General features: G+C 36.6%; 3 protein-coding genes across 4 annotated transcripts; 2 read left to right on the top strand and 1 right to left on the bottom strand.

The window, feature by feature from the left end:
• The first annotated feature begins 416 nt into the window (after window positions 1-416).
• Window positions 417-2,821, top strand: LOC127804258 (uncharacterized). Its single transcript, XM_052341084.1, has one exon. The coding sequence runs from the start codon at window positions 909-911 to the stop codon at window positions 2,157-2,159; it is 1,251 nt and encodes a 416-aa protein (XP_052197044.1). The 5' UTR covers window positions 417-908; the 3' UTR covers window positions 2,160-2,821.
• Window positions 2,822-5,410: 2,589 nt separating this feature from the next.
• LOC127803839 (uncharacterized) lies at window positions 5,411-9,923 on the top strand. The gene is made up of 2 exons (XM_052340394.1): window positions 5,411-5,881; window positions 8,855-9,923. The coding sequence occupies exons 1-2, from the start codon at window positions 5,546-5,548 to the stop codon at window positions 9,413-9,415; spliced, it is 897 nt and encodes a 298-aa protein (XP_052196354.1). The 5' UTR covers window positions 5,411-5,545; the 3' UTR covers window positions 9,416-9,923.
• Window positions 9,882-23,963, bottom strand: LOC127803838 (alpha-1,4 glucan phosphorylase L-1 isozyme, chloroplastic/amyloplastic). 2 transcript variants are annotated; one of them, XM_052340392.1, is made up of 15 exons: window positions 23,586-23,962; window positions 20,581-20,819; window positions 20,300-20,401; window positions 19,338-19,514; window positions 18,926-19,201; window positions 18,274-18,545; window positions 17,643-17,760; window positions 17,068-17,559; window positions 16,782-16,934; window positions 14,953-15,081; window positions 14,244-14,480; window positions 13,398-13,474; window positions 11,139-11,325; window positions 10,705-10,905; window positions 9,882-10,156 (listed from the first exon to the last, which is right to left on the bottom strand). In XM_052340392.1, exons 1-15 carry the CDS (start codon window positions 23,800-23,802, stop codon window positions 10,040-10,042), a joined length of 2,994 nt encoding a protein of 997 aa, XP_052196352.1. In that variant the 5' UTR covers window positions 23,803-23,962; the 3' UTR covers window positions 9,882-10,039. The 2 variants fall into 2 exon arrangements, with proteins under 2 accessions (XP_052196352.1, XP_052196353.1); XM_052340393.1 differs by lacking the exon at window positions 17,068-17,559 and having other exon boundaries at window positions 23,586-23,963.
• Window positions 23,964-25,485: the final 1,522 nt, after the last annotated feature.

The raw sequence follows: 25,485 nt of genomic DNA, 5'->3' as shown, positions 1-25,485 counted from the left end.
TCCTTAATTGGGAGAGAGAGAGTGAACTCTAGGTAAGAATTATATATATGAATGCAATTTTAATTATTTTTTAACCTAATAAATACATGAAATATGCTTTTCATACAAATTATAATTAGTTTACTTACTTTTTATTCCAAAGCATTCTAAATGAAATTGATGCTTGCTTTCTCCTTTCTTTCTTTTTTTTAAATTAACACTCATGTTTTATCCCATATATATATATATATATAAAGGGTTAAATACAGTTTAGCCCTTCCACTAAATTATGATTAAATACAATTTTGCCTTTTATTTAAAATGATAATTTATTTCATAGAACTAATAAGAAGAAGAAAAATAGAAAAGATGAATTTTGGGTACCAAATGAAGAAAAAGGTATGATCCACTAGCATATACACATCATCAAGTAGGGACGGTCCGCGTGGTGTTTCTTTGCTTCCATGCAAGACTCCCTCCATCGAACCATCTCTCGGAGAGAGAGAGAGAGAGAGAGAGAGAGAGAAGCGATTTATGTTTCTCTGTGCCAATTCCTAGTTATCACTGCGAAACAGTCGTCAAACAACTTATCTCTTTCGATTCAGAAATTATACGCTTTGATGGGTGGGTAAAATATCGAGTCCCCATTAGCAGACACTGAAGCTAGACGCATTACCAGTAGGGTTTTGCTCAGATCTTGTTCTTGCTCTTGATGGATGCTGAATCCATTGCAGTTTCTTGTTTGATCAATCCAGGGGAAAGCACACTTGCCCGGCCAATCAGGATTCCGAGATTGTAATTGTTTGGGTTTTCTGATCAAGGTCTTTATTCGTTCTTTCCTCTGTTTCTTTTTCCTTTGAATGAGACGGCTCAGGTACACAATTTTGCTCTTGCAAGTTTGAGATTTGGTTTGGTTTCTTGATCAATCGATGGAGGAAGATCGAGAGCGGAAGTTTGTTTGCAAGATTTGTGGGAAAAGTTTCCCTGGAGGGAAGTCCCTGGGAGGTCACATGAGGGGTCATTTGCCCAAGAATTCAGCTAAGAAGCATCAAGATAGCAATGAAACTGGAATGGATTTGGGAAGCGGCGGCGGTGCTGGTTGTGGGCTTGCAGGCAAACCCAATAAGGATTTGGGGGTTTCAGATTCAACCCTTGCGCCAGAGAAGCTAAAGAGCAGCCAAATGGACCCTAGTTATGGTCTCAGAGAGAACCCTAAGAAGTCTTGGAGGATGGTAGATGAAGAAGAACACAGAATAGAAGGGAAAGAAAATTGCTGCAAAGAATGTGGCAAAGAGTTTCCCTCTTTGAAAGCTCTGTCTGGTCATATGAGATGTCACTCGATTAAGGCGAGAGAAGACCAGCATGTGTGCAAGCAATGTGGCAAAGGGTTTGATTCAATTAGGGCTTTGTTTGGTCATATGAGACATCACCCTAAAAGATCTGTTGAATCTCCAGAGAGCCAATCTGACTTCGTGGCACCCTGCCCAATTCACAGAAAGAGATCAAGAACAAGGTACCAGAATTCTGAAAGTTTTTCTTTATCTAGTTTGAATGGATCTTCAGATGTTTCTGAGATTGACGAAGTAGAAGAGGCTGCAATGACTTTGATGATGCTATATAAGGGCGTGACGAACTGGGTTGAGTTTAATAAGGATTTTGTGTCGTCTCAGAATTGCTCTGAGTCTGAGACCTCTAAAGGTAAGCGGTTGCAGCATCGGAGCAAGGGTGGAAATATATTGAATGCTGATGAGGCTAGAAAGACCAAGAAACGGAGAGGGCAATTAGATTCTTGTGTTTCGTTTTCTGGTAATTCTTTGCTTGAGAAGAATGGACCTGAAGTTGATGACCTAGATTCTGGCTTTATGAGCAACAAGGAAAAGAAGATTGGGTTGGAAGGATCTGTTTGTGGATTTCGTGAATGTGATGAAATAAAGAAGCCTGAACTGGATGATGAATCTGGTACCCAGTTGTCTGATCTTGAAATTGAGAATGGAAGTAAATTCACTGGAGTAGAATTAGGGAAGGAACTGGTGAGAGAAGTTGGATTTGACCAAGCTGCATCAGAAATATTGGAGTCTAACTCAATCGAGGAAGCCTGTTATGACATTCAGGATCCTAAACTGGGGGAAATTTCTTGTGGTGGAATAAGTCACATTGCTCCTACTTCTGAGGATCTTTGAGGATACTCAAAAGAAACACAAATGGAGGTACATGGCCTGTAACAAGATGTTTCATTCTTTCCGAGCACTTGAAGGTCATCTAGCTAGGCATAAAACTATCAGTAACAGGGATTCTATGGTGAAGATTGAGATCCGCAACTGGAGTGTTAAGGCAAACTTCTTTACTGAATAATCTGAAGCAAATTCCAGCACAGAGGGAATTCAGTTGATCAGGACATTGAAGAGGTTGCCATGACCAGTTACAAGTTAAAAGGCGAGCAAGAACTATAAATGCCCATTCTGCTTCAAAGTTTTCCCATCAGGCTAACCCTGGGAGGTCACACAAAAGGACTCACTACATCAAATTCTCTGAAGACAAACCAAAGAGAGTGAGTTAACAAAGCATAATCTTCCGGATGTTGATATTATTTTTTCATGTTAATCTCGCAGTTGCTGTTGAAAATGAGGTCAATGATGTGGTGAGTTGCAAATGTGATCTCAGTTGCTTTTGAAAATGATCATGAGAATGAGCTACTGTGATCATTAGTTGAACCAACTGATTCCTTTTGATGGTTTGTCATTAGTGTAAATACAACTGGTAGATCAGGGGTGATACTTGGGATGACATGAATAAGGGTAAAAGTTTTCCTTCTGTTCTCATTGCTTGTAATGTCAGATCTGCCTTCTTCTCTTTTCTCCAGTTTTATGTTTACTTTCTTACTTTCTGATCTGGAATTTATTTCCTGCAAAATGGAGCTCATTCATCTATCCTCCTCCTGAGATTTGGAATGGCAATTGGAGTTCAGTTTGTGTCCATTTATTTTATGTTCTTCAAACTGCATTACTAGATAATCTTGGTTGGAAGTCACTGATCTTACCATTGAGCTTCTCAAAATTTCAATCCAAATTTTGGAGAAGAGTAGAGAATATTATTGATGTGAGGGCCTTTGCAAGATTGAGATCTACGCGGCGATTTTGATCACTCTGCCGTTTGGAAGATTAGTTGAGAGGAATTCATTTTTTAATTAAGCTGGAAGAAGGCAATGCTGACATCCCTCAAAATAATATGAAAATGTGAAAAGATGATATTGGAGCTGAAGGTGGCTATTTGGTCACCAAACTTATAAGTTATAACCATGACAAACCATATTCTTTTTAGTGTCTATACCTTCCACTTGGTGCTTTCAAAAGTTAGTTCTTTTTATAGATTTGCCCCTCTCTCTCTCTCTGAGTATCTTACACATCTTCAATAGGAGAGACATTGAATAGCACAACTAATATTTGTTAGAGCTGCTGATGATCTTTCTATTTGAGCATTAGCAGAAGAAAAAAGGAAAATACTCAGTTATACCGGGTGTGTATAAGTGGGTCCATACACCCAATGACACAGATTTGGCTGTGGACCTACCAACTTTGAAACTACAACCTTACGATATGAATATATGACATTTATTTCAAAGTAGATTGTAGGTTATTTGAGTTCGTCCAGTAAATATATCGGGTAGACATTTAAAAGACACTAATTATGGATTCTCAATAAAAAAAATCCAAAATCTGTCACAAGATGAACGTTTGCTTTTCTGGCTTTCTGTCTTGATAGATGGCTGGCTGTGTTCACTTAAGAGCTCTTTTTATCAGTTTTCTTTTCCCTTTCCCCTTTACCCTTTTGTCACATCTGCTGAACTTGAATCTAAATTGAACAATAGGGGGAAGCAAGTTTGAGGCCTGACCTTTGTTTGCTTTACTTGGCAAATAAGCCAAACCAGAGCTCTCCATTTCTTTCTTCTTCTTCTTTTTCTGTTCTATATCATTCATTGCTCCTCCAGGAATGAATAAATTTTTTCTGCCCAAGTACTTGTATTTGCGTAGATGCAGCCCCAATGACCTCAATTGTATGCATTAAAATTGCTAGCTTTTGCATGCATAGATGGTGACAAAATTGGAACAATTTTGTACAAATTCTTACCTTAGGCGATGGCCAGCAGGTAAGATATCGCTCTCTGCACCGCACAATCACTTGTAGGATACTCTAATCCCAACTACATCAAGATTCAATTTGAGTGATAAAATTCTAATTCTTACTCGATGAGTTAACCACATAATATATATATATATATATATAAGAATTTATTAGATAATGCCAAGCATTTTAAAAAAAAATATTGGATATCGACAAAATCTTTTTGTACTTTTGATATGGTAAAATTATGATAATAATTATTCAATTTCATACAATTACTTTTTAATTTTCTATTTTTTATCTTAGGAAAATAAAAGAAAAAGATCATAGTAAGTGTAAAAATCCGTGGCCTCTCTCTTTTTGGACCATTCGGCCCATCTCTTTTGGGTTAGCCCGTTTTATTATCGGGTTGGGCAGGCCCTTGCTCTGGTTTGGGTTGGGCTCAGCGTCTCCGGTTGAAAAGAGTGTAAATTCTAAGTTCAATTGCATTCGACAATCCTGAAATGAAAATTTTAGTATAAATACAGAAAACACCTCTTATTTTTTCGAATTTACGATAATTACCAAAATTTTTAAAAACTGTGTCAATTTACCCCTAAAGTTTGATGATCATTACACTGACCTGACCACTCCTATATTTTTTATTTTTTTTTATAATTACAGGATTTCAATGAGACATAGTAGTTTTCAGAGCATGAGATACAATATATAATTTAGCGAAACTTAAGCTGCCCTCAAATGTAATATTTTCTAAATTTTATTAAACACTTTACTCACTCTAAATTGTTCGATTTTCAAATTAATTAGTTCAGTGTGATTTTGTAATATATCAATTTAGTCATGAGTTCGAAAAATTGGAATCAATTTAAATCTATTCAATTCTCAATTTAGATTTTCAAGTTTATGGACTCAACTTAAAGTGATCGATATTACAAATAAATTAAAATATATAATATAAATAAATAACATTTGATGTTATTTGACACATTTTATAAATTATTTGTTGAGTGTTGATATTATTATTTTTAGTTAAAATTTATGTAACAAATGTTTGAGATTAATAAATTATTATATATAATTGAGATCGAGAATCAAACCGAACTAACTCAATAGAGTTTTAATTGAGTTAGATTGGTTTGATTCTATACAAAAGAAAAATGATTTAGTTTTAAGCTTAATTTTATGAATTTATGAAATAACTCATGTCTTGTTAACGGAAAATGAAATACCAATTTCACCCCCTTCAAATTAGGGAATAAAGAGGTAAAATATCGATTTTATCCATAATCTCGAATCACGCATGGAAAGCGTGCCAAAGGGTTTAAGACACAGGCTCATGTCTCTCTCTCTCTCTCTCTCTGTACATTCTGTCTGTCGGGGTTTGTGGAAGAGGGGAGTGTGATCAGGCCAGGTGGAGATCGACGACGGAGTACACAACAACATCAACATGTGGAGGGGAATGCAATTCCGACAAGCTCAAGAGCCTAACCACCCACCACCACCACCACCATCTCTAGAACCCTACTCCGCCCGTCTCATGAATACCGGTTACGTTCCCCACTACCCTGAACTCATTTCTCTAGCCCCAAACCCTAACCGTAACATCCCATTCGAATCTCTCAGCATTGGGCTGAGGCCGCCTGGGATGACCAATGCTCATCTCCAGACGGCGGATTCCCGCGCCGCGGCGTCTTATGCTGATCCGTATCTCTTCAACGCTGTGCAGAGCAGGGCACTGGAGTTGGTTCGGAACTATGGGTCTGATCTTCGTCACTGTATGACTGTGAGTACTTCACTTTCAATTTTTGGGTTGAATTTTGTGCCCTTGCTATGATTTTGATGCAAAGTATGAAGCAGGGAGACTGCAATTTAGTTTCTACTTGATTGGGTAAAATGAGATTCTTGGATCAATTTCATCTAGTCTTGCATTGGTTATCTTGTAACAATAAATCGATAATACACCAAAATTTCTGGCAGATTCTGCAAATTGTTACAATGATAAACAAAAATTAAAAAAAAAAAAAAAAAATCTCACTTACAGAGAGCAACTTGTACTTGCAGAACAGTTCTGCAAAACTATATAGGGTGATTGAATGGGTTTACTTTGTCTGTGATTAACTTATGAGACTTTCAGGTTTTGGTCCTATTGGGAACTTCAAATTCAAAGGAATTGAATTTGGGTTACTGTGTTTGTGATTTGATTTCTTTCCTCAATTGAGCCATTTTCTGTTTGTCGTGGTGGATACTTGGACCTTATTTGAAATTTTCATAAAAATACTATTAACTTTAAAACTTATTAAAAAAAACTACAGGTTTCAAACTAATTGAAAATCTACTACAATTTTTCCACGTCAACAATAAGTGAATTAGACCGAATGGAACTCGCGAGGTCCTGAAATTGGGGTTTGCACTCCAAAACTGCAAAGCAGCTAGCTTTTTGATTGTTGATCTCGCTCCTCATGTGAAACTCGCTCCTGCAAGGAGCGAGTTTTACTGCAGATGACGTGGAAAATTTTTAGTAGTTTTACAAATAATAGTATTTTTATGAAAAACTCAAATCTTATTTATGGCATGGGTTAGGGCAATGACTCAATGGTAAGGGAGAGAAAGGGTGGTTTTGAGCAATAGGTTATGGAAATAAGATCATAGACTAGTCTAGTTTGAATTTCTTTCCTTTCACCGGTCAGTTAGTTATGTTATAGACTCTGCCTGGGTCCTCTTCACTTCCATTTTTAATGTGGAGTCTTCTTAATTTAACGAATCCAATAAAGGTGTGTGCAGCCAACCCCTGAAAACTGGAAACCCTAACCAAACTGAGCTATTTGGTAAGGTTTCAGTCCAAGGTGCTGAAAAACCAAACCAAGCCCATAAACTGAAGTTATCTAACTACACGCCCTTATTGATTTTTTTTTTTTTTTTTTTGCATCTTCTCACTTAGATTCAGCAAACCATAACAAAATCCTCACCTCTCACTTCTCAGATCCACTCTCTCTCTCTCTCTCTCTCTCTCTCGTATGCTTTAATCTTGCTCATCTCTCTCTCTTCAACTCACTCCCTGGCCTCTCTGCATCTCTCTTTTTGCTCTCACTCCATCGCTCATCTTGGCCTCTCACTCTTTACATCTCTCTCATCTCACATTGAGACTCACTTTTAATTTCCAATTTTGTGCTTCACTCAGTTCTAGATTTGTGGTTGCCTTTGAAGGTTTCTTCTCTATATTAATTGGTGTTGAAATTACCGGTATTGGGTGATTATGCATGCTCTGCTCAGTGAAATCAAGTGCTATGCTTGATTGTTGATGCTAATTTTTGAGCTTCAGTGGCTTGGAGATGTATTTTTGTAAGTTTGTCTGTTTTAATTTCAGCAACCGTGTTTCATTACATAGGTCCTGTAGGGAAATTCTCTGGTTCCCTTTGGTGCTCTGTAGGGAAATTACTGTTAATTGTTCACAATATTTGCAAGAATTCAATGTTCTTCCAATTTCAGAACATTGATATATGCTATAATTCTTTGACAGTAATTTTCTAAATTTTTCTTTGTTTTTGGTGCTTTGTCTTGGGCTGATTGGGGCTGTATTTGTATTTGATTGTTACTTTGTTAGTAATATTATGTCAAACTAGTACTACGTAGCAGGTAGTAGAAGTGCAGAACTATGCCTTAAATTTCAATTTCAATGCTATAGAAATGACTTGATTGAATTCCCATTTGAACTGTCTTGTTTTGCTCGTTGTTGTAATGAATCTTACTGTAATAGGCATCTTAACAGCATCTAAGTTTTTGCTAAAAAAATGAAAACCCGAACTGAGTGGTTTCAGTTTCGTTTCAGTTTGTTCCCATCCATGGTTCTGTCTTGATTTTGCCTATTTAGAAAGACCAACTAAACCATGCACACTCCTGTAGTGGGTTAATGGGTAATAAATAATATATATTGTTTAAATATTATATATAGGGGGCAGGCTATATAAATCCTATCCCTACCCATCCCCAATTAAATTGATAACTTGGTGAAAGACAGTTGACCGCCCTTGCTCTTTCTTAGTGAACCCCCATGGGGGCATTCACCTTCATGCTTTATGTTGAGTTTCACCTGGCTGTTTGATGCATGGATATGTGCTCTAAGATGTATGGTAAAGTTAAGAACCTAACCTGCAGCTTGTGGCCTCTTGTGATAACAACCAGATTGCAAATTTTTCCATGAACCATCCTTTGATGCTTTTAATCATTTCATATTGCTTACACGGATTCTACTCTCTTTTAACCATGCATGATTCGTGACAAAGTTCTGTTACAACCACAGCTGAAACAATTTACAATAATCATGAGGGTTGGGTAGCCCTTCTTTATACATAAATGTTATCTTTATGTAGTATCTATACTTAAACTGTAGTGGGCCAAATGATGCTTTTGTTGCACGTAAGAGAAACACGTTTGTTGTTTTGGCAGTAATTGCTTGTACAGTTACTGTTCGTCATCATGCTGTATGCACATGTCTGAACTTCACATGCCACTGATTTTTAATCTTCATCCCAAGGATGTGCATGTTTATGTGATGACATATCTTGTGATTATTTTTTTTTGGCTAGGGATGGACTGGTAGTTAATATGTTATTTATTCCGATCATATAGAGCAACATAAAATATTGGGGTGGGTAGTTCTGTTTATAGCATTTCCTTCATAACATTTCGGTTAGGCTATGTGGAAAACTGCATTTTTGTTCTAGTACTTCATCTAAACCTATCCTCCACTTTTTTGCAGGTTGGACCAGTACCTGCAAATGGGATAGACCAGTTGGCTTCTGCAGACTGGAACTTGAAATTGCAGACTAATGCAAGACCACATGGAAATGGAAATGGAACTAGGAACAGGGGCCAAAAGAAAAACATAATTGTGCAATCAGCATGGTGTGAGATTTGCAAAGTCGAGTGTAACAGCAAGGATGTTCTCGACACCCATAAAATGGGAAGGAGACACAAGAAGAACCTGGAGAAATTAAACGCAACTGCACTTCTCCCTCCCCCTTTTGCTTGGGGATCAACTAATCCTGTAATTGGACCAAAAGAAAATCCTTTTAATGGACAGACTGCTGCTAGTCAAGAAACTAGAAAGAGGGCACCTGCACCCATTGATGATATGGACGCAAAGATAAGGAAGATTTTGAAAAGTGGTACTATGGCAGAAGCCATCAGGACGTGCACAATTTGTAATGCGGTATGCAATAGTGATACTGCTTTCAGTGCCCATCTTGCAGGGCAAAAACATGCTGCAATGGTGAACAGCCTCATAGATGGTGCAGGAGGGCCTTGGAAGCACGCATGATTGGACAGTAAAACAGAGACTGTAAATCATCTATTTTGGTTCTCGGCTGGCTGTACATGTTTCTTCGTCTTTCAAGGTGGACTACAGTTTTATAAGCAGTGATGATACAAGTATCTTAGATTTCAGTAATTCTAAAATTCAGACAGAAAAGCAAGTTAGTGTTTTGTAATTTAGTTTTGGATCCTGGCCATTTCGGTGGCTGTGGGGATCAGTTCTGGTTAAAGATGCAAATATAGGAAAGCTAGCCGCAGACTTTGAATATCGTCACGTTAATTGAGTTTCTTATTTGACAACGTATATTCCTTCACCCCCTCGTGAATATTTTGTACATGTAAAACAGTATAATCTGTATATGTAATTAGAAGGAACCATCTGGAACTACCTAAGGCACACGCTTAAGATACTTGAAAATGGAAGCTATTTGTCTTACAGGTTAGTGAGTATGCAACAATGACAGGAACTGCAATGAAAAAAGATGCAAGATTTATTGCATTATGAATTTATGATATTATTCGAGTGATTTGCTTACATGGATAAGAAAACAAACATATTTCTGCTAACGCAGAGAAAAGCCTAAGTCTGCATTGGTAGAAGTAAAGACTCTTGAAGCATGTTTATCTTTTGCTAAGGTAAATCGACTGGCGTAATGTTCCATATGTCTTTGGCATATTCATGAATTGTTCTGTCACTGCTGAACTTGTACGAGCCGGCTGAATTCAGGATCGACATTCTTGTCCATCTCTGCCCCATCATCAATCACAGACGTTAAGCAACATTTGACAAAAAATAAGTTCGGATCCAACATGTTTTGAGGCAGCATGCATGAGATAGTTCCCATAAAATGTCATGGACATGGAATGTAGATTGTGCTCTAAATAGCATCACCAAGCAAAGTTAGATACTTTTTGTTGCAATATTTATCAAGGGAAACAACTTATAAACAACTTGGCATTTAGCAGCGTGTGCTCTGAGCAGGCAACGCAATCGGGTTGATTTTGCTTTTAACAGGCTAAATTAGGAGCGAGGGAATAAGATGCTAATGCTGTCAGTTCAAATATATTATCAAAACTGAGTGTTCTCGAAGATTTAGCATTATTGGTGGAATACAAATTTACTAGAGTAATCCATCAAGAAGCATGTGTGTGATGAAGAGGCTGTGTATGTTTTGCCGAATTGCATTATGGTGTAAAGAGGCAGACTTGGGGAAAAATCTGATGCCATCATGAACGTTTGTGCTGAACCAGGAAGTGTGTCGGAAGTGACAAACATGTAGCAAAAGAATCACTCACCTGTTGGTCTTGATATGCCTTGTCGACATTCTTTTGGCATTCAATGTAGCTTGGGAAGTCCTTGCCCACAAGAAAATAGTCTGCGCGGCCAAAGCCTTTGTTTCCTTCTAATGATCCCATCAGTTCTTCATAGTTATATGGTCCAAAAACACCACTTCGTACAAATGCTTTCACTTCTTCAAAAAGAGGGTCAGGCACAAACTGCATTAACAAAAGTAGATATCAAATAACCAGGCACATTGAAACAAGATTCACACAAGTCAATACAGAACAATGTTAGATTCCTAGGCTCTAGCTTATGAAAAAAAAGCTAACTACTCAATCTCATTAGCACACCATCATTGTAAAACAGTGAAAACGGGTTCAACCCTACCCACCCCTAAAAAAAAAGAAAAAGCTAGAGAGAGAGAGAGAACTTTGATCTACTTAAATACCTTGCCTTCAGCTCTTTCTTTCCTCAGTCCAGCAATCTCGTGAGCTTCAGCACCAAAGAGGAAAAAGTTCTCACTCCCAACCTCTTCCCTTATTTCGACATTGGCCCCATCCAAGGTCCCAATCAAGAGGCAACCATTCATGGCAAACTTCATGTTGCTGGTTCCACTGGCCTCCATCCCAGCAGTACTAAGAAACAGAGAATTATTTATAGATTACTTCCCATATATCAACAGTAGTTCAGCTATAAATAAATCTACGCTGTAATTTGGGAAGATATCCATTCAACCAGAAAACCCCAAAAGCTTGTTTCATTTCCATCTGGCCATAGATATAGTTCAGTAAAACTCAAGAAAGCCTTTTTGTATTAAAGACAGTGTGGTAATGTTTTTTTAACTGTAGAATAACGAAATAGCACAAGTGATTGCCGCAGCTCTTGATCCTCCATTGCTACTAAAACCACAGAAAAGAATAATGCACTCCAAATGGGGTTCCATTTTTTAAAAGCACGTCAGTGCATGTAGAAATTTATTCAACTTTTAATTTCACTCATTTCAACTTTTCCTATATATGTAGATCAGAATATTCAGAAAAGGGATTGCTTAGCAGCATACAATGGACTTATCCACCCAAGAAACCCCATCAATATCTGAAGGATATATATTTTCACAATAAATCAAAAAAATAATGTAAGAGAAAGAAAAAAATTGAAAAGTCATCCTATAGCCTGAAAACTAAGGCAGCCAACGTGCCCTGCAACAGAAATATTTCCTTCCCACATAATCTCCTATTCCCAACACCAAAGGGTACGTATAGGAAAAGCTACTCCAAAGACTGTCCAGGCTCCCCACTCCGTGAGGGTCAGGAGAGGTTTGTTGTTTTTTTTTATAATTATTCAGAGACTTACCCTTGTTTTTGCTAAGAGGATGTTTCCATAACTCAAACCTTTGACCTTCCAGTTACAAAGGAGCAACCTTACTGTAGATTCCAAGGCTCACCACCCTCAATTGGACAAAGCTACTCCAAGATTTCCATAGTCCTTTACAAGGGAAGAAGAAAACCAGGACATGGTATTCCTCATATTCATGCTCTTGAAACAAATGGCAAGTGAATAGTAGAATTTGAAGAGCTTCAGTAAACTGCCAAATAAACTTCATAAAAAGCTGGAATATCACTAGTAGAATTTAACTGAGAAGAAATACTTTTGACTTAGTGAACTACAACCATGACAAACCTAGATGCCCCAGGAATCTGACAAGGAAACAAGGTCAAGGACTCCAGGATCATTTAATTTGCTAGTAATGAAATTCTCTGACTTAATCCAACTAGTTAATATATAGTTTCGAACTAGCATAAGACAACTCAACACCTTAAAGGGCATCCCCAGTGCACATTTCTCACCTGGGCCAGGGTCGAGGGAGGGTAGTTCTTGTATGCATCTTTGCCTTAGCTTTTCAAAAAGGTTGTTTTCAGAATGCAAACCTGTGATTTTCCAATAACAAATGAACAGACTTAAACCAAATTAATTCAGTCAGCTACAGGCTCCATATTCTCTCACCAGTTTATTCCAAATCATCTGTGATCCCATTGAGTTGGTGATCAAAAGATTCGACACAGTAGGCCCTTGACAATCAATCAACTCAGTGGTTAGGATTTGGCATTGAGTTTGTTAAAGCAACTTCATGCTGAACATACTGGGTAATTCCATGTTCAATCCAAAGGACCAAAGAAGAAATTCTCACATTAGTCTATCCCATCCTGATCTCAGCTAGGTGAACCTCCAGCCTGAGCTTGGTGCCATTAAGGAATTTAAGCTTCACAGCCAGTGTCTAGACAGCATGTTAATATATATCTGGCAAGGGTAGCTGAATTCCATGACCTTAGTTTGGCAATCATTTGCTTCTAGACATGATACATAGTAAGTGTTCTAATGTATCTTCTTTAAAATAAATCTAACTACGCATGGGTCTCCATGTACTTCATGGATTGCCTAGTTTCAGGTGAAGGCCAGTGAGAAACAGTGAGAAATAAACATCCACCCAGCCTTCATAAATGATGTGTATAAAATGAAAGCAAGATATGACCATAAATATCAACAATTTAACTCTTATGAGTTGTGACAGAACTGTAAGACCATTTCATTATCCACTTATAATAGTAGAGCAATTAAGTAATAACCATGCACCTCCAGCACACAGCAGCATGGAAGGAGAAAGCATAAAGGGAGAACACAAATATCCATAATCTGAAATTTGAAATACCTGATATGCTGTGAGAGCTCACTTGCAGGAATTAGCATTTCAGCAACACTGACATTGTAATCAGGCACAAATATAACCTAACATCAAAATCAAAGATAGTAAGAACTTTACAACTTGATATATATGGTTAACAAGCAACATATATTCAAACAAAATCAATTTTATGAAAAGTATGATATGACTGCCAGAAACTATTATAATACCCTAGCTGGAATTGTTGAAGAGAGACGGCCATGTTTTGAAGCTCTTTGAAGAAGTATTCAACAATCGATGACTAATACCATGGGTAAAACTGTTAACAATAGACAATATCTTTGCCGAACCCTCTTCAGCAATCATAATTGATCGATATTTTTTATGGATGAGTTAAAATAAAAATAGTCCTTGTGGAGTCACTACAAATGTATCAATTAATTGTAATTATGAACTCAAAGGATACACAATTATACATTTAAGTTTTTGCTTGAGACACTCGTCTATAGAAATACGTTCAGCTAGCTAAAGAAGGCAGTATTATCATGTTCAAATTAAAGAATTCTCAGATTTAATTACTGGAATGTTTTCTGGACCATTTGGAGTTGACAAAACATTTTGCATAAAGCTAGAAGAAATACCAAAATCATAAATAATGTAGAGAGCAGGAAACAAAAGTGCGACTGTCTGGCTAAATGCCCGTTACCAGGATTTAGTGGAGTTTACGTCCATAATTTTGAGAGTAGAACAGCTCAGATGTGGGGTCAGGTACATGGGATTTTATTTCCCACACTTGAAAACATGCAAAGAGACAACAATGTGCAGACTTTGAAAGATTTGAATTTTTAATTAGAACTACTAAGAATACTGTACCTTTAGTAAATCACCAATTTCAGGATCATGGTTTACTGTAGCCCCAACATCTGTTATAAATTTCACTATTCTCTTGGCTTGCACGTATGTTGCAAAAGCCTTTCCCCCAAATATGCAGACACGTGGAACAAACTTCGTTTTTCTCTCTTCTTCAGTCATTTCTTTCATCTTTTTGTAGCGGTAAACAATCCCCAGTATATTCAAAAGCTGCCGCTTGTATTCATGGATACGCTTGACCTGGAAATATATATTCACATGAATAAAAAAGTCAAGTCAATCTGGTATGGCACAATTTTCACGGGGTATACAAGTAAGAGTTGTACATGATATCCATTTCTACAGTTTCTTTTTGGGTTTTGAATTTTATTTTCTACAGTAAAAATGTCAACATGGAGGTCATTCCATTTTTAGGCTATCCCATTTCACAGACTTAATACAGGTTTCTCACCTTCTAAATAGCCAACAAAATAATGCTACTTCATAAAAGATATCTTCATTTTCAGAATCAACAATTTTAGAGGTATGTTCAACAATTCATCTTCTGAGTTGGTAATGTTATGCGCACAAAAAAAATTCTATCCCCCATCAAACATGAAACAAAAAATAAAACTGTAACTTGTGAGAAAGAGTTTCAAAGTCCAATATGGATAGGCACTCTGTTACAGTAAAATTGTGAAAATAAGAAAGAATGTAAAGGTAGGGAAAAGACCTGGACATCAAACATTGAATCAGGGCTGACTGAATACCCTGTTTTCTCTTTGAGGAATGACAGAACCTTCATCTTGTTTCTCCTTTTTGCTGCCCTCCATTCAATTTGGAGATCCTCGTTATCAGCAAACTGAGGATGATGATTAGGATATGAACATTGCAAGACATGTAAAGTAAAAAGGAGACATTTTTCTTTAATAATACAGCAAAGCAAGAGGATCAGATAGTAAAATCTCATTTCACACCATCTGTTTTATGCTATTCATATATTGTACTGATTTTAAAATCAAGGCCCTAGTTATTATAGAGCTCACTGCACAAAGAATTACAATGAAGACAAACATCATTTAAGCCCACTAGGAATGACATATAGCCATAAGCTTGTCTTCATTAGACCACATATAAAGGGAAAAGAAAAAGTTCATTGATGCTAATCAACTAATCATTTCTAGCTTGAACAAGATGAGATTCAACGCACTCATGTTAAGCAGAAATTGTTTGGCCGGATGTGAAGTTTTGTTTGTGTAAGAGTTCCCCCATCTACTTTGACCGCATGTATGTTGGATCCTAATTGGTCTTTTATAACCTCCTGCTTAAGCTCTATGTCATTACATGAGCAATTAATAAAATCTCCCCGGTGGTTCACAATTCCTCCACTTGAAACAGAGGGTCAAAAGGAGCAAAGCATAAAAGAAGTTCATAACACCTTTTTGCTTTAAGTTTTTTCCTGTCTTCTTGAGTTAATCTCATACCGGAGGCATAAGCAAAAGGGAGTGCATGGAGGCTGCAGTCACTACTTAATGGAGGATGGAGAAATACACAAGTGAATTTTGCAATGCATCCCCATTATATTGAATGAGAAATTCGTAACTTTTCACTTGCTATTGCTGCATGAATATGTTCACCTGATTCTGTCCACTATAGTTAATACTAAGCAGAAAATTCAATAAACTAGGACATTTATGGTCTACAAGAATCAAGAAATCTTCAGGGTAAAAATCGGCTTTTTGCACACAAGTGCAATAAATGTATGCATATGCATAGACTGGGCAATACTGCAGGCAACCTACCAGTTCCATTTGTAACATAACCATCTTTATGCAAATGACTGATCAAGTTACTCATATTCATCAATTCTATGGCTGGATCCAAGAATGGAATCTCTTGAATATCAGTAAGATCAATACTACTTCAGTAAAAGGTCAAGTTGACTCATTTCATTGGTGTGCTTGGTTCCATATATATGTTTGAACTTCAACATAAGGCATACCTTACCATTCAGGGAAAAGTAAAAATTTCATTTCCCATCAACAAATATTAAAGTGTGCTGGTACTAGATCGAACAGTGATGAATCAACTAATAATTTCCCATGCCATACAAATGACAATGCTAACAAGTTCACAAACAACCTCCAGACTGAAATCCACTAAACCCCTTCTTCTGGCATGATCAGCTGATACATGTTATTTACAACCATATGTTTTTACCTTAGTTACTGAAAAAATTAGTTCAATTTGAGCCTGGTAGTTTCTTCTCCATGACAATCTTAACACAACAGAACTCAGAGTAGGTTTCCATCAGGTCATGCTATGTATGATAACAAGTGTTCCTCTTTGGTAGAGTGTGCTAACCTAACCAACGCCCCCCCCCCTTACCCCCCAACACCATGGTGGCACCACCAAAGCAAGGAAGAGATTGATTTTTTTTTTTTTTTTGGGGGGGGGGGGGGGGGGGCGCTTGTTGTAAAATCCACATCAATGATAAAAATGGTGCACCAACTACTATGTGATTTTAAAAATGAATAGGAATTCTGGAAAAAAAATATTTACCTTCCTCAATTCTGCCAATTTCTCAGTCTGTAGGACCCAGTCTTCAGTGCCAGTCCACTTGGTTATGATATTACTTAGATCTGGATTGCAGAAGCGGATCCATCTTCTAGTTGTTACCCCATTTGTTTTATTTTGAAATTTCTCAGGCCACAACTGCCAATTTCAGCAGAGCAGTTATCATTATACTGAGAAAAATGACCTTCCGTATAAAAATTATGATCTAACATGTATTGAGAAATATTCAATTTAAGTATGAGTATATTACCCAACTCTCATTTATACATACCTCATAAAATTCATTAAAGACCTCATCCTTTACAATTTTACTATGAATCTCAGCAACTCCATTTACTGCATGACCGCCAACCACACACAAATTAGCCATGCGGACCATCTTTGGTGGTTTTGGAATTGGTTCCAAATCCACCTTTTTCTTCTTCATGCCCGTTTCTTCTGATTCATCTTCATTGATAGGTTCAATTTCTTCACTAAACCCTAAACCCGTTTCTTCTAATTTATCTTCATTGATAGGTTCAATTTCTTCACTAAACCCTAAACCCGTTTCTTCTGATTCATCTTCATTGGTAGGTTCAATTTCTTCACCAGAATCTTCAACTTCTTCACTCAACTCAACAGCAGGATTTTCTGTTGGCTTAACAAATAAATCCGCAAGGGAAGCGGGCACATCAACATTTTCCAAGATTCTCATTGCATTTAATTTTTTCTCCAATAGGTCAAAATCTGATGTGCCATACTCTGCTATTATTTTATGCATCAACTAAGAAATAAAAAATATCAGAAATTAATATTGAAATAAGAACTTTTACAAAGAAAAGAGTGCACATTTTCATTTTTCAGTACCTCCTCATCAATCATCTCTATAATCTCAACATGTCGAGGAAGCAGTTTCTGCATAAGTTCTAAACTCCATTTCTCCAATGCCTCAGGTAGAACAGTATGGTTTGTATATGCCACAGTCCTGACAGACATATATCAGCAGGTTAGGCATTTAAGTAATTATAACTTGCAATAATGGCAATGTCATACAAAGCAATGAAACCACTTCAACAATGTCTTAAACAAGCACAAAATGGCAGAACAAGAAATTTGAAGCCAGCTGCCAAATGATGCATAAACATGCATGGTTGCAGAAACAAAATAAAAAATTAGATTTCAATTAAAGTAATAAGGATTCCAGAAAAATTGAGATAAAATATCTTTAAGAATAAACTAAATCCAATAAATCTTATCTGGTTTCCATAATTGAGATTACTGATGTTGACACAATTACGTGATGAAATTCACAAAAAAAAATACTTTGGTTTCCTTCTTCATGCTTCAAGTACTTGGACACGCACAGATTTGTAAGTACCAGCAGCTAACAACAAAATTTTAACATCAAATGTTACTGAACCAACATAGGATATATTTTAACAGACAACAGAATCAATACAGACACACATGCACATAAAAGCTCTAAAAATAGACATACTGTTGGGTAATATTCCAAGCTTCCCTCCAGCTCATGCCCTTCAAATCCATCAATATTCTCATCAGCTCCGGAATGCAGAGTGTTGGGTGAGTATCATTCATCTGGACAGCAACCTTCTCAGGAAACTCTTCCCATTTCACATGGCCTCCAGACCTTCTCTCAAAGCGTGCAATAATATCTTGCAAAGAAGCTGAGCATAAGGTATATTGTTGCTTCAGACGAAGGATCTTTCCTTCCATTGATTCATCTCCTGGGTATAGTATATAGCAAATCTGATACACAGTGTGGCATTATGTGAAAAGTCATAATTTTATCTCCAGTTAGTATTGTTATCTGAAAAATTAACAAATTCAAAAAACATAAAGCAAATGCAATAAAGAGCAGCCACAACACCCACACACAGATATAGGTCTTTATTTTCACCACTCCACACCATAACCATTTTATTTTTCAGCAGTGTTGGTAAATTTAGTGATGGCATAAAGGTGCAAAAGAGCAAGAGAGAGAAATTGCCAGTCCAATTTTATCCAAGGGCCAATATCAAACTTCCATGTATTAAACCACATCAACCTGGTATATTTCAGAAATCATATCCATATAATAGCCAAAAAAAAAATGACAAGATTTATAGATGACCATCAATCATCCAAACCTTTTCAGCATTAGCTTGGACTTCACAGGCCTTGGTGTGTTCTCCAGCATTAAAAGCATACAAATCAAAATCTTCTGATGGAGCTTTAGTGGACCAAAGGCGAAGGTTGATTGTGGTTTTAGTTTTATATCCTGGTATTGGGACATCATAAGCAACCACCTTTATGTCTTCTCCACCAACCCATTGACTCTTTCCATCCAAACCCTTCACAACCTTGCCGTAGAATTTCACTGGATATGAGACATCATTTCTCACAATTTCCCAGGGATTACCCATCTACAAGGATAAACTGAAATTAACTAAAAAAACAAAGAAGATTTACATTATGAATAACTCCAGACAGAATAAAATGTAAAAATAGCTATGGGTTTAACATTATATAAACTAAGAAGTCATTAACAAAGAATCATACTTCAAGCCAATCTTCAGCGACTTCCTCCTGACCATCTTTTGTTATCCGCTGTTTAAATAAGCCATACTTGTATCTAAGTCCATAACCCCAGGCTGGGTAATTTAACGTTGCTAAAGAGTCCAAAAAACAGGAAGCAAGCCGCCCAAGACCCCCATTTCCAAGTGCAGCATCTGGCTCCTGTTATTGATCAACCAACAAGTTTAATACTACAATCAACAAAAGGAAGAGTTTAATACAGAAAGAAAAAGTTCTTGATTTAAGCCATTTTGAAGCTTTATTGAGGCCAACAAGGTGGACGGCACACATAGTTTTGCAATAGAAACTAAAAAAACATACGGGATCAATCCTTTCCTATTCTTCTGCAATCATATTCAAAAGCTCAAACTGATAATTTTCATGAACAATTGTTAAATCCAATAATTATTTGTACTCTGCTGTTCATTTGCACAACAGAGAGCAACCTTAATCATTTTCCAATAAATAGTTTGTCTCACCAAGCCCCAAGATGCTTTGTGCCCACCATCTAGAGTCTCATCACGAATTTTTTCTTCAATACTTTCTAGGTACAATGAATCACAAGATTATCATGCAACACGCCAAACCCACAGGCCAAGAAAATACTTGTTATTAATGATGTGGTCATTTGAAGCAAAACTATAATCTCCATTCGGGGGACAACACAAATTCAGCTTACTGGGACCAGAGATGGAAGAAACCATATTTTCACATCCAAATTCTCTTTGCATTAAATTGATTTTTCTGGTAGGAAGGAATAGGGGCCAGGGGTTCCCAGTTTGCAGGGGTGAGGACAAATCAATATTTTATCAATTGCTTAAAACAAGTTTAACAACCACTGTGTTTCATAAAAGGCATGATAATTCTAAAAGCCAAGTACAACCATCAGTGCATGATCCATGGCAGAAATGCATCTAACAAAATGATAATATATCATAACACCTAACCTGACAAGCTACATTCTCTAGATTGTGGCCGAGCTTGCTCAAAGCTTCTCCATATGCATCTACTAGCTCTAAGTTACCAATGGCATTCAACAATGCTCTTCCCTACATAAAAAATCATATCATATTGCAGTTGTAATGGACTTGTCAAAAGGAAGCAAATATTGCAGTAGTTGAGGAATGCAAAAGGACAAGGAAATTTTACAATATTAAACAATAATGGACAGCAAATGTGATCTTTTATCGGAAGAGGCAAGAATATTGCTAAGAGGCTGAAGTCAAACCTGTAGAAATTCCATCGACAAATAGTATGCCTGCTTTACATTCATCTTTTCATAGTAATCATATGTTGCATTCCAATTAATGATGAGTGCGTCACGAACACTTTGTGCTGTTGCATAGAAAGCCTTGGGAAGCTCAAATTGCTCTGGAGAAAAAGCTGGTGTAAACTCTGCATGGTACTTTATACTTGATGCAATGGATGAAGCATCAGGAGTGAAAGAACTCACATCAACTGCAGCTCCTAAATCATTGCAAGAGGACCAACAATTTAAATACTATACAAAAGCCATAAAAATATGATAATATATGTATATACAGCTTGGCTGATATGTTCTTTTGCCATACATAAAGACAACTGCTGCCACAGCTTTCATTTGTTCAATTTAAATAATGCACATTAGCCTATAATATTAACCACGTGAAGCTTCTCAAATATTCATATCGCATTCAATCATATTCAAGGATCAAGTTTAAGTTGCTTAAAACAACACAGCGAGCCTTATCCATTAGATGGGATCGGCTACATTGCCAATCATTTCAATGTGTGTCCTATCTGTAAGGCCCTTATAATTCATATCATACATGACTCTCCACCTAGTTTTTCTCAATCTTCCTCTACCTCTTTTGTTAAAAACTTGTTTATTCCATCCACTTTCCTCACAAAAGTCTCTATTCATCATTTAAAACACTTGCATGCGCAAAATTAAGAGATTAAACTCTACTTTGTCACCCTTCTGATTTCTTATGATGAATCTCGCATTGGCCCTCAAACCATATCATTCAAAGAGATGCTTCCTTCATACATTTTTTTTTCTTCCTTTCTTTTCTTTATTCTAGGTTTGTTTTTATTTTTTCTTGCTCTCCTTCTTTTCTTTATTTTAGAGAAAAACTCATATGGACTGCTTGCGTATAGGTCCTCAATTTCATGGATTGAAAAAAATTGAGCCCCTATTTTTATCATGAGCAACAAACTACAAACTCTAAGCCCTAGCAACTAGAAAAACAACTTGGACAAAATGAACCAAACATCTGCATTATTTGGCCATGCAACCACAATGTGATCCTTTTAAGCAATCAGCATACTCTACTAAATGCCGAAGCACCAATCCCAAAAGTTACAAATTTGCACCCCTTCCACAAGCTATAACAAGAAGTAACGGAAATACAAACTCCAATAATTAAAAACAACAGTATGTCAACACAACATTCACTCTGCTTAACTGGCTATGAGTTTTCTGTTGATAACTGATTTCCAATACCAAACTCAAAACGTGAAATGTGCTTTTTGGATCTCAGATTTTCCCAGTATTAGGTATCAATTATAGCAGTCTTTATATGCATAAAGCTTCTTGTTCAGAAGAGATATTAATGAAAAACAAGGCACTGGGATGAAAAGAAACACGAGCATATCGAAGAAAAGCTCTCTTCTCCTGATGATTAGAAGATTTCACTCCATTAAGTTATTAGTGATCTGAACTCAATGATATTTCTTCTCCTTAAGATTTGACATGTGAATATGAGCCATCTGCACCTCCCGGGGCTTATTAGTCCCTGACATGATGCACTTTCTACCAAATTTCAAAAGATTTTAAACTTAATTCCGAATGTTGCTTCAGATTTGACATGTAAATACGGAAGCTTAATTGATCAGAACATGGGAGCACAATTCAGTTGTTCCATTCTTACATGAGGTTTAATAAGCAAATAAAATACATTAATTCATTTGCTATAGGCTGGATTGTTTGAATTTCTTAGTCTTAAGAGATCCTGTGGATAAAGAAAACGCACTACGAAGAATAATTAATGGAAACAGAATATTTTCACAATTCCTTTATTTTGGGGGGGCATTCTTGTCTAAAAGATTCTGTTTTATATATCAAGTACAAAAAAATAGAAAATCTAAAAAAGTTATGTTATTTGGTCTGGATATAATTTAATCAATGTAATATTGAAAAGTTTCCCCACCCATTCAATTTTATTGATATCATCAAACAAACAAACAAACATGAAAATGAAAATCTAAAATAAACTCACTTAATTCTCTTATTGCCATGTCATTAACCTAATCTTTTTATAAGTATGGCACAAATTTAATGGGAGCAAGAAAATTTTATCCAGGTTGTATGTGTTAGAGTACTTAGTACATGTACTTAGTACATGTATTGTCTGTTATTTTTGGGCTCACAACATATCAATTCACAGGATTCAGATTTTCCTGGACTTTTAACTTGTATACAGTTGTACACACACATCTATATAACACGACACTCTAGCATACAGTTTTAGCTCAACATTAAAAAGGAATCACGCGACATAATATTTCTGCCAGATGGTGGGGTCCCAGTCCTTACGCATTGCTACAAACAGTAAACGTGAGATGCAAAAATAGAATCCAGTACGTCTAACATATCAGAAGAAAATAAATACGCTAAAGCCTTACATAGAAATAGATGTTATGTGATATTTTTGTACATAATTTGCTATCCTTTCATGGCACATTAACATAAAAGGAATGAATTGAGGCCCACTAGGTGATGAGTCACAATAAGTATTCCAAATACAGCCGAAACCAACTGGAATTGGAATTTTCAAAGTTATGCCGACGACAGTTTAGTTGGTTTGCTAAGTAATGCTGGGAACTGTTCAAATGAGTCAAATGCCAAATTAGACACCCATTATTAAATGATCCACAAATTACTCATCTCCATGCTTACTCCTCATGAAAAATAATGTGATAAATAACCCGCATGCCGTTCAATCCCATACAAATATGTTTTCCTCTTCACTATGATATTTTCTTTTTAATCAGAAATGCGATGCGGCTACTGCCCGATTTGCAACTATGATAAACTCACCCTCCATCTGCATTGTAAATCGATTTCATAACAATTCCAAAAGAAAAAAGGAAATCTAGATCAACACTTTATAATAAAAAGAAAGAAAAAAAAAAAAGAAAGATCCAGAAGCATTCATTTTCTTGGAGCTGGATATATGGAGTGAATTATACCTTCCTCAGTGATTGGATCATTCAGTTTCTGCTTTGGCTGGCTCGAGACGTTTCTCACAGTAAAAGAACGTCTTAACCTCCCCAAACTCGACTCTCGGGTCAAGAATAGCTTGGCATTCCAGTTCCTCGAACTAAAATCGATAAGTCTTGAGATTGAATTGCAATGAGAGAACGCCTCCGCCCGAGTCGAAGTCACAGGAAACGGTGAACTCGCCATTACTCTCGCTCGCCCTCTCTCTAAAAGTGCCTTTCTCTCTCTAAAAGCAGCTCTCTCTCTCTAAACCTCCGTTTTCAGAAATCACAGTTCTATAGCGAATCCATACGAGACACCTATAAGGAGCCTCTTCTCTATATTTATATAGGCTTCTATTCTGCTTCTCTCGTCTTCAGAGAAATATCAGATCACGAGAACGAACCGGTTTCTTCGAAATGAATTCGGGGAATTGATTGCGTGCGGCGAATAGTATTTCCGCAGACAGCTGGGTCCAATAAGGGGTGAGACAATTCAGTACAGAATTACTAAGATGCCCCAGCGACGTGCGAGAATCGTACGGGGCTGTGAGGTGAAAGCATCCGATTGGGCAGCTTAACTAAAGGTGCATTGAACGCTGATAGCGGAGTGGGCTTTGCTAGATATTTGACGGAAAAGGACAAATGCAACGTGGAAAAGAAGATAATGTCCCCTGAATATTCATGTCCCTCTCCCCTCCCATTTCGACCGTCCATTTTATCACAGAACCAATCATGTCTTTTTCTGTCAATGGAGATATGATTAAAATAAGAACATAATATGTTATTGCTTCAAGATAGGATTTATTTTCGTGTAATCTGTTTATTTTAAAGGAAACTTTATAAAATACTCACTCAAGCTTATTTTTTACAAGTTTATTTAAATCTCAAAACTATATAAATTTTTTTTTTATTGAGTGAGATGGGCAAGTAGCGATGGCGGGGCGGCCCTAGGCCGTTCTTTAATTTTAAAGTTCAATATTTTATTTCAAATCTTAATGGAGTGGGAGTTTTTAACTTATATATCTTATCACTAATAGGAAAGAAGACAAAATTAGACATTTCAAATTTTATATCTTTTTTGTTAAAAGATATAAAATACTATCTTATATATATATATATATAGATAATTTTTAAAATGATCATGCTATTTCTATAGAAGCTCAGTTAAAAGTGGGTTTAAAGGTAAGGTGAAAAGCCTATTTTGTCCCCTTCTCTCTTATTTCAATAATCATTTTACTCATTTCTATCCTCTCTCTCCCTCCTCCTCTCTCCTCTCTCTCTCTCTCATTCCTTCTCCTCCTTCAGCATTGCCCGCTAACGCCCATCGCTACCTTGTTTGGCCGACTGCTGGCAGCCACCGCTCACATCTCACGCCTCGTCTCTTGCCTGGCCGATCATCGCCTCGCCTCTCGACCAGGCAAGGCAGTGGCAGTTGCCGAAGGAAAATGAGAGAAAGAAAGAAACAAAGAAAGAGATGAGATGAGAGAAGAAAATAGAAGTCGCAATATTCTTGCGTAAATCCTCAATTTATCGTGAGAATATCATTATGTAAACTCATTTGTGAAACTATTTCTGTACAAATAGCATTATCCTTTTTAAAATTATTTATAAATTAAAATATATCTTATGTTAAAATTAATTTATACTTAAAAAGAAAGTAATTTTCTATTTTAAACCTTGTTTTATTTTCATCATGTCCTGGTATCGTATCTTATTTCAGAGGAAAAAAAAAAACACATAAACGTAACGAAGAGAATGAAGCAAGATGTCGGACGATGGATAGAAGCCCACATTGAGGGGAGAATTTGTTAATAAGATTGACTCCATAAGCACATTTATATGCTTTTGCAGCAAAGCTTTCATCTCTAACAATTCACTTGAAATATTA

The sequence above is a fragment of the Diospyros lotus genome, chromosome 6 (assembly GCF_014633365.1).
Source record: "Diospyros lotus cultivar Yz01 chromosome 6, ASM1463336v1, whole genome shotgun sequence".
Lineage (NCBI taxonomy): Eukaryota > Viridiplantae > Streptophyta > Magnoliopsida > Ericales > Ebenaceae > Diospyros > Diospyros lotus.
The sequence above is the reverse complement of the archived record's forward strand: the minus strand, read 5'-3'. Positions and strand labels throughout refer to the sequence as shown.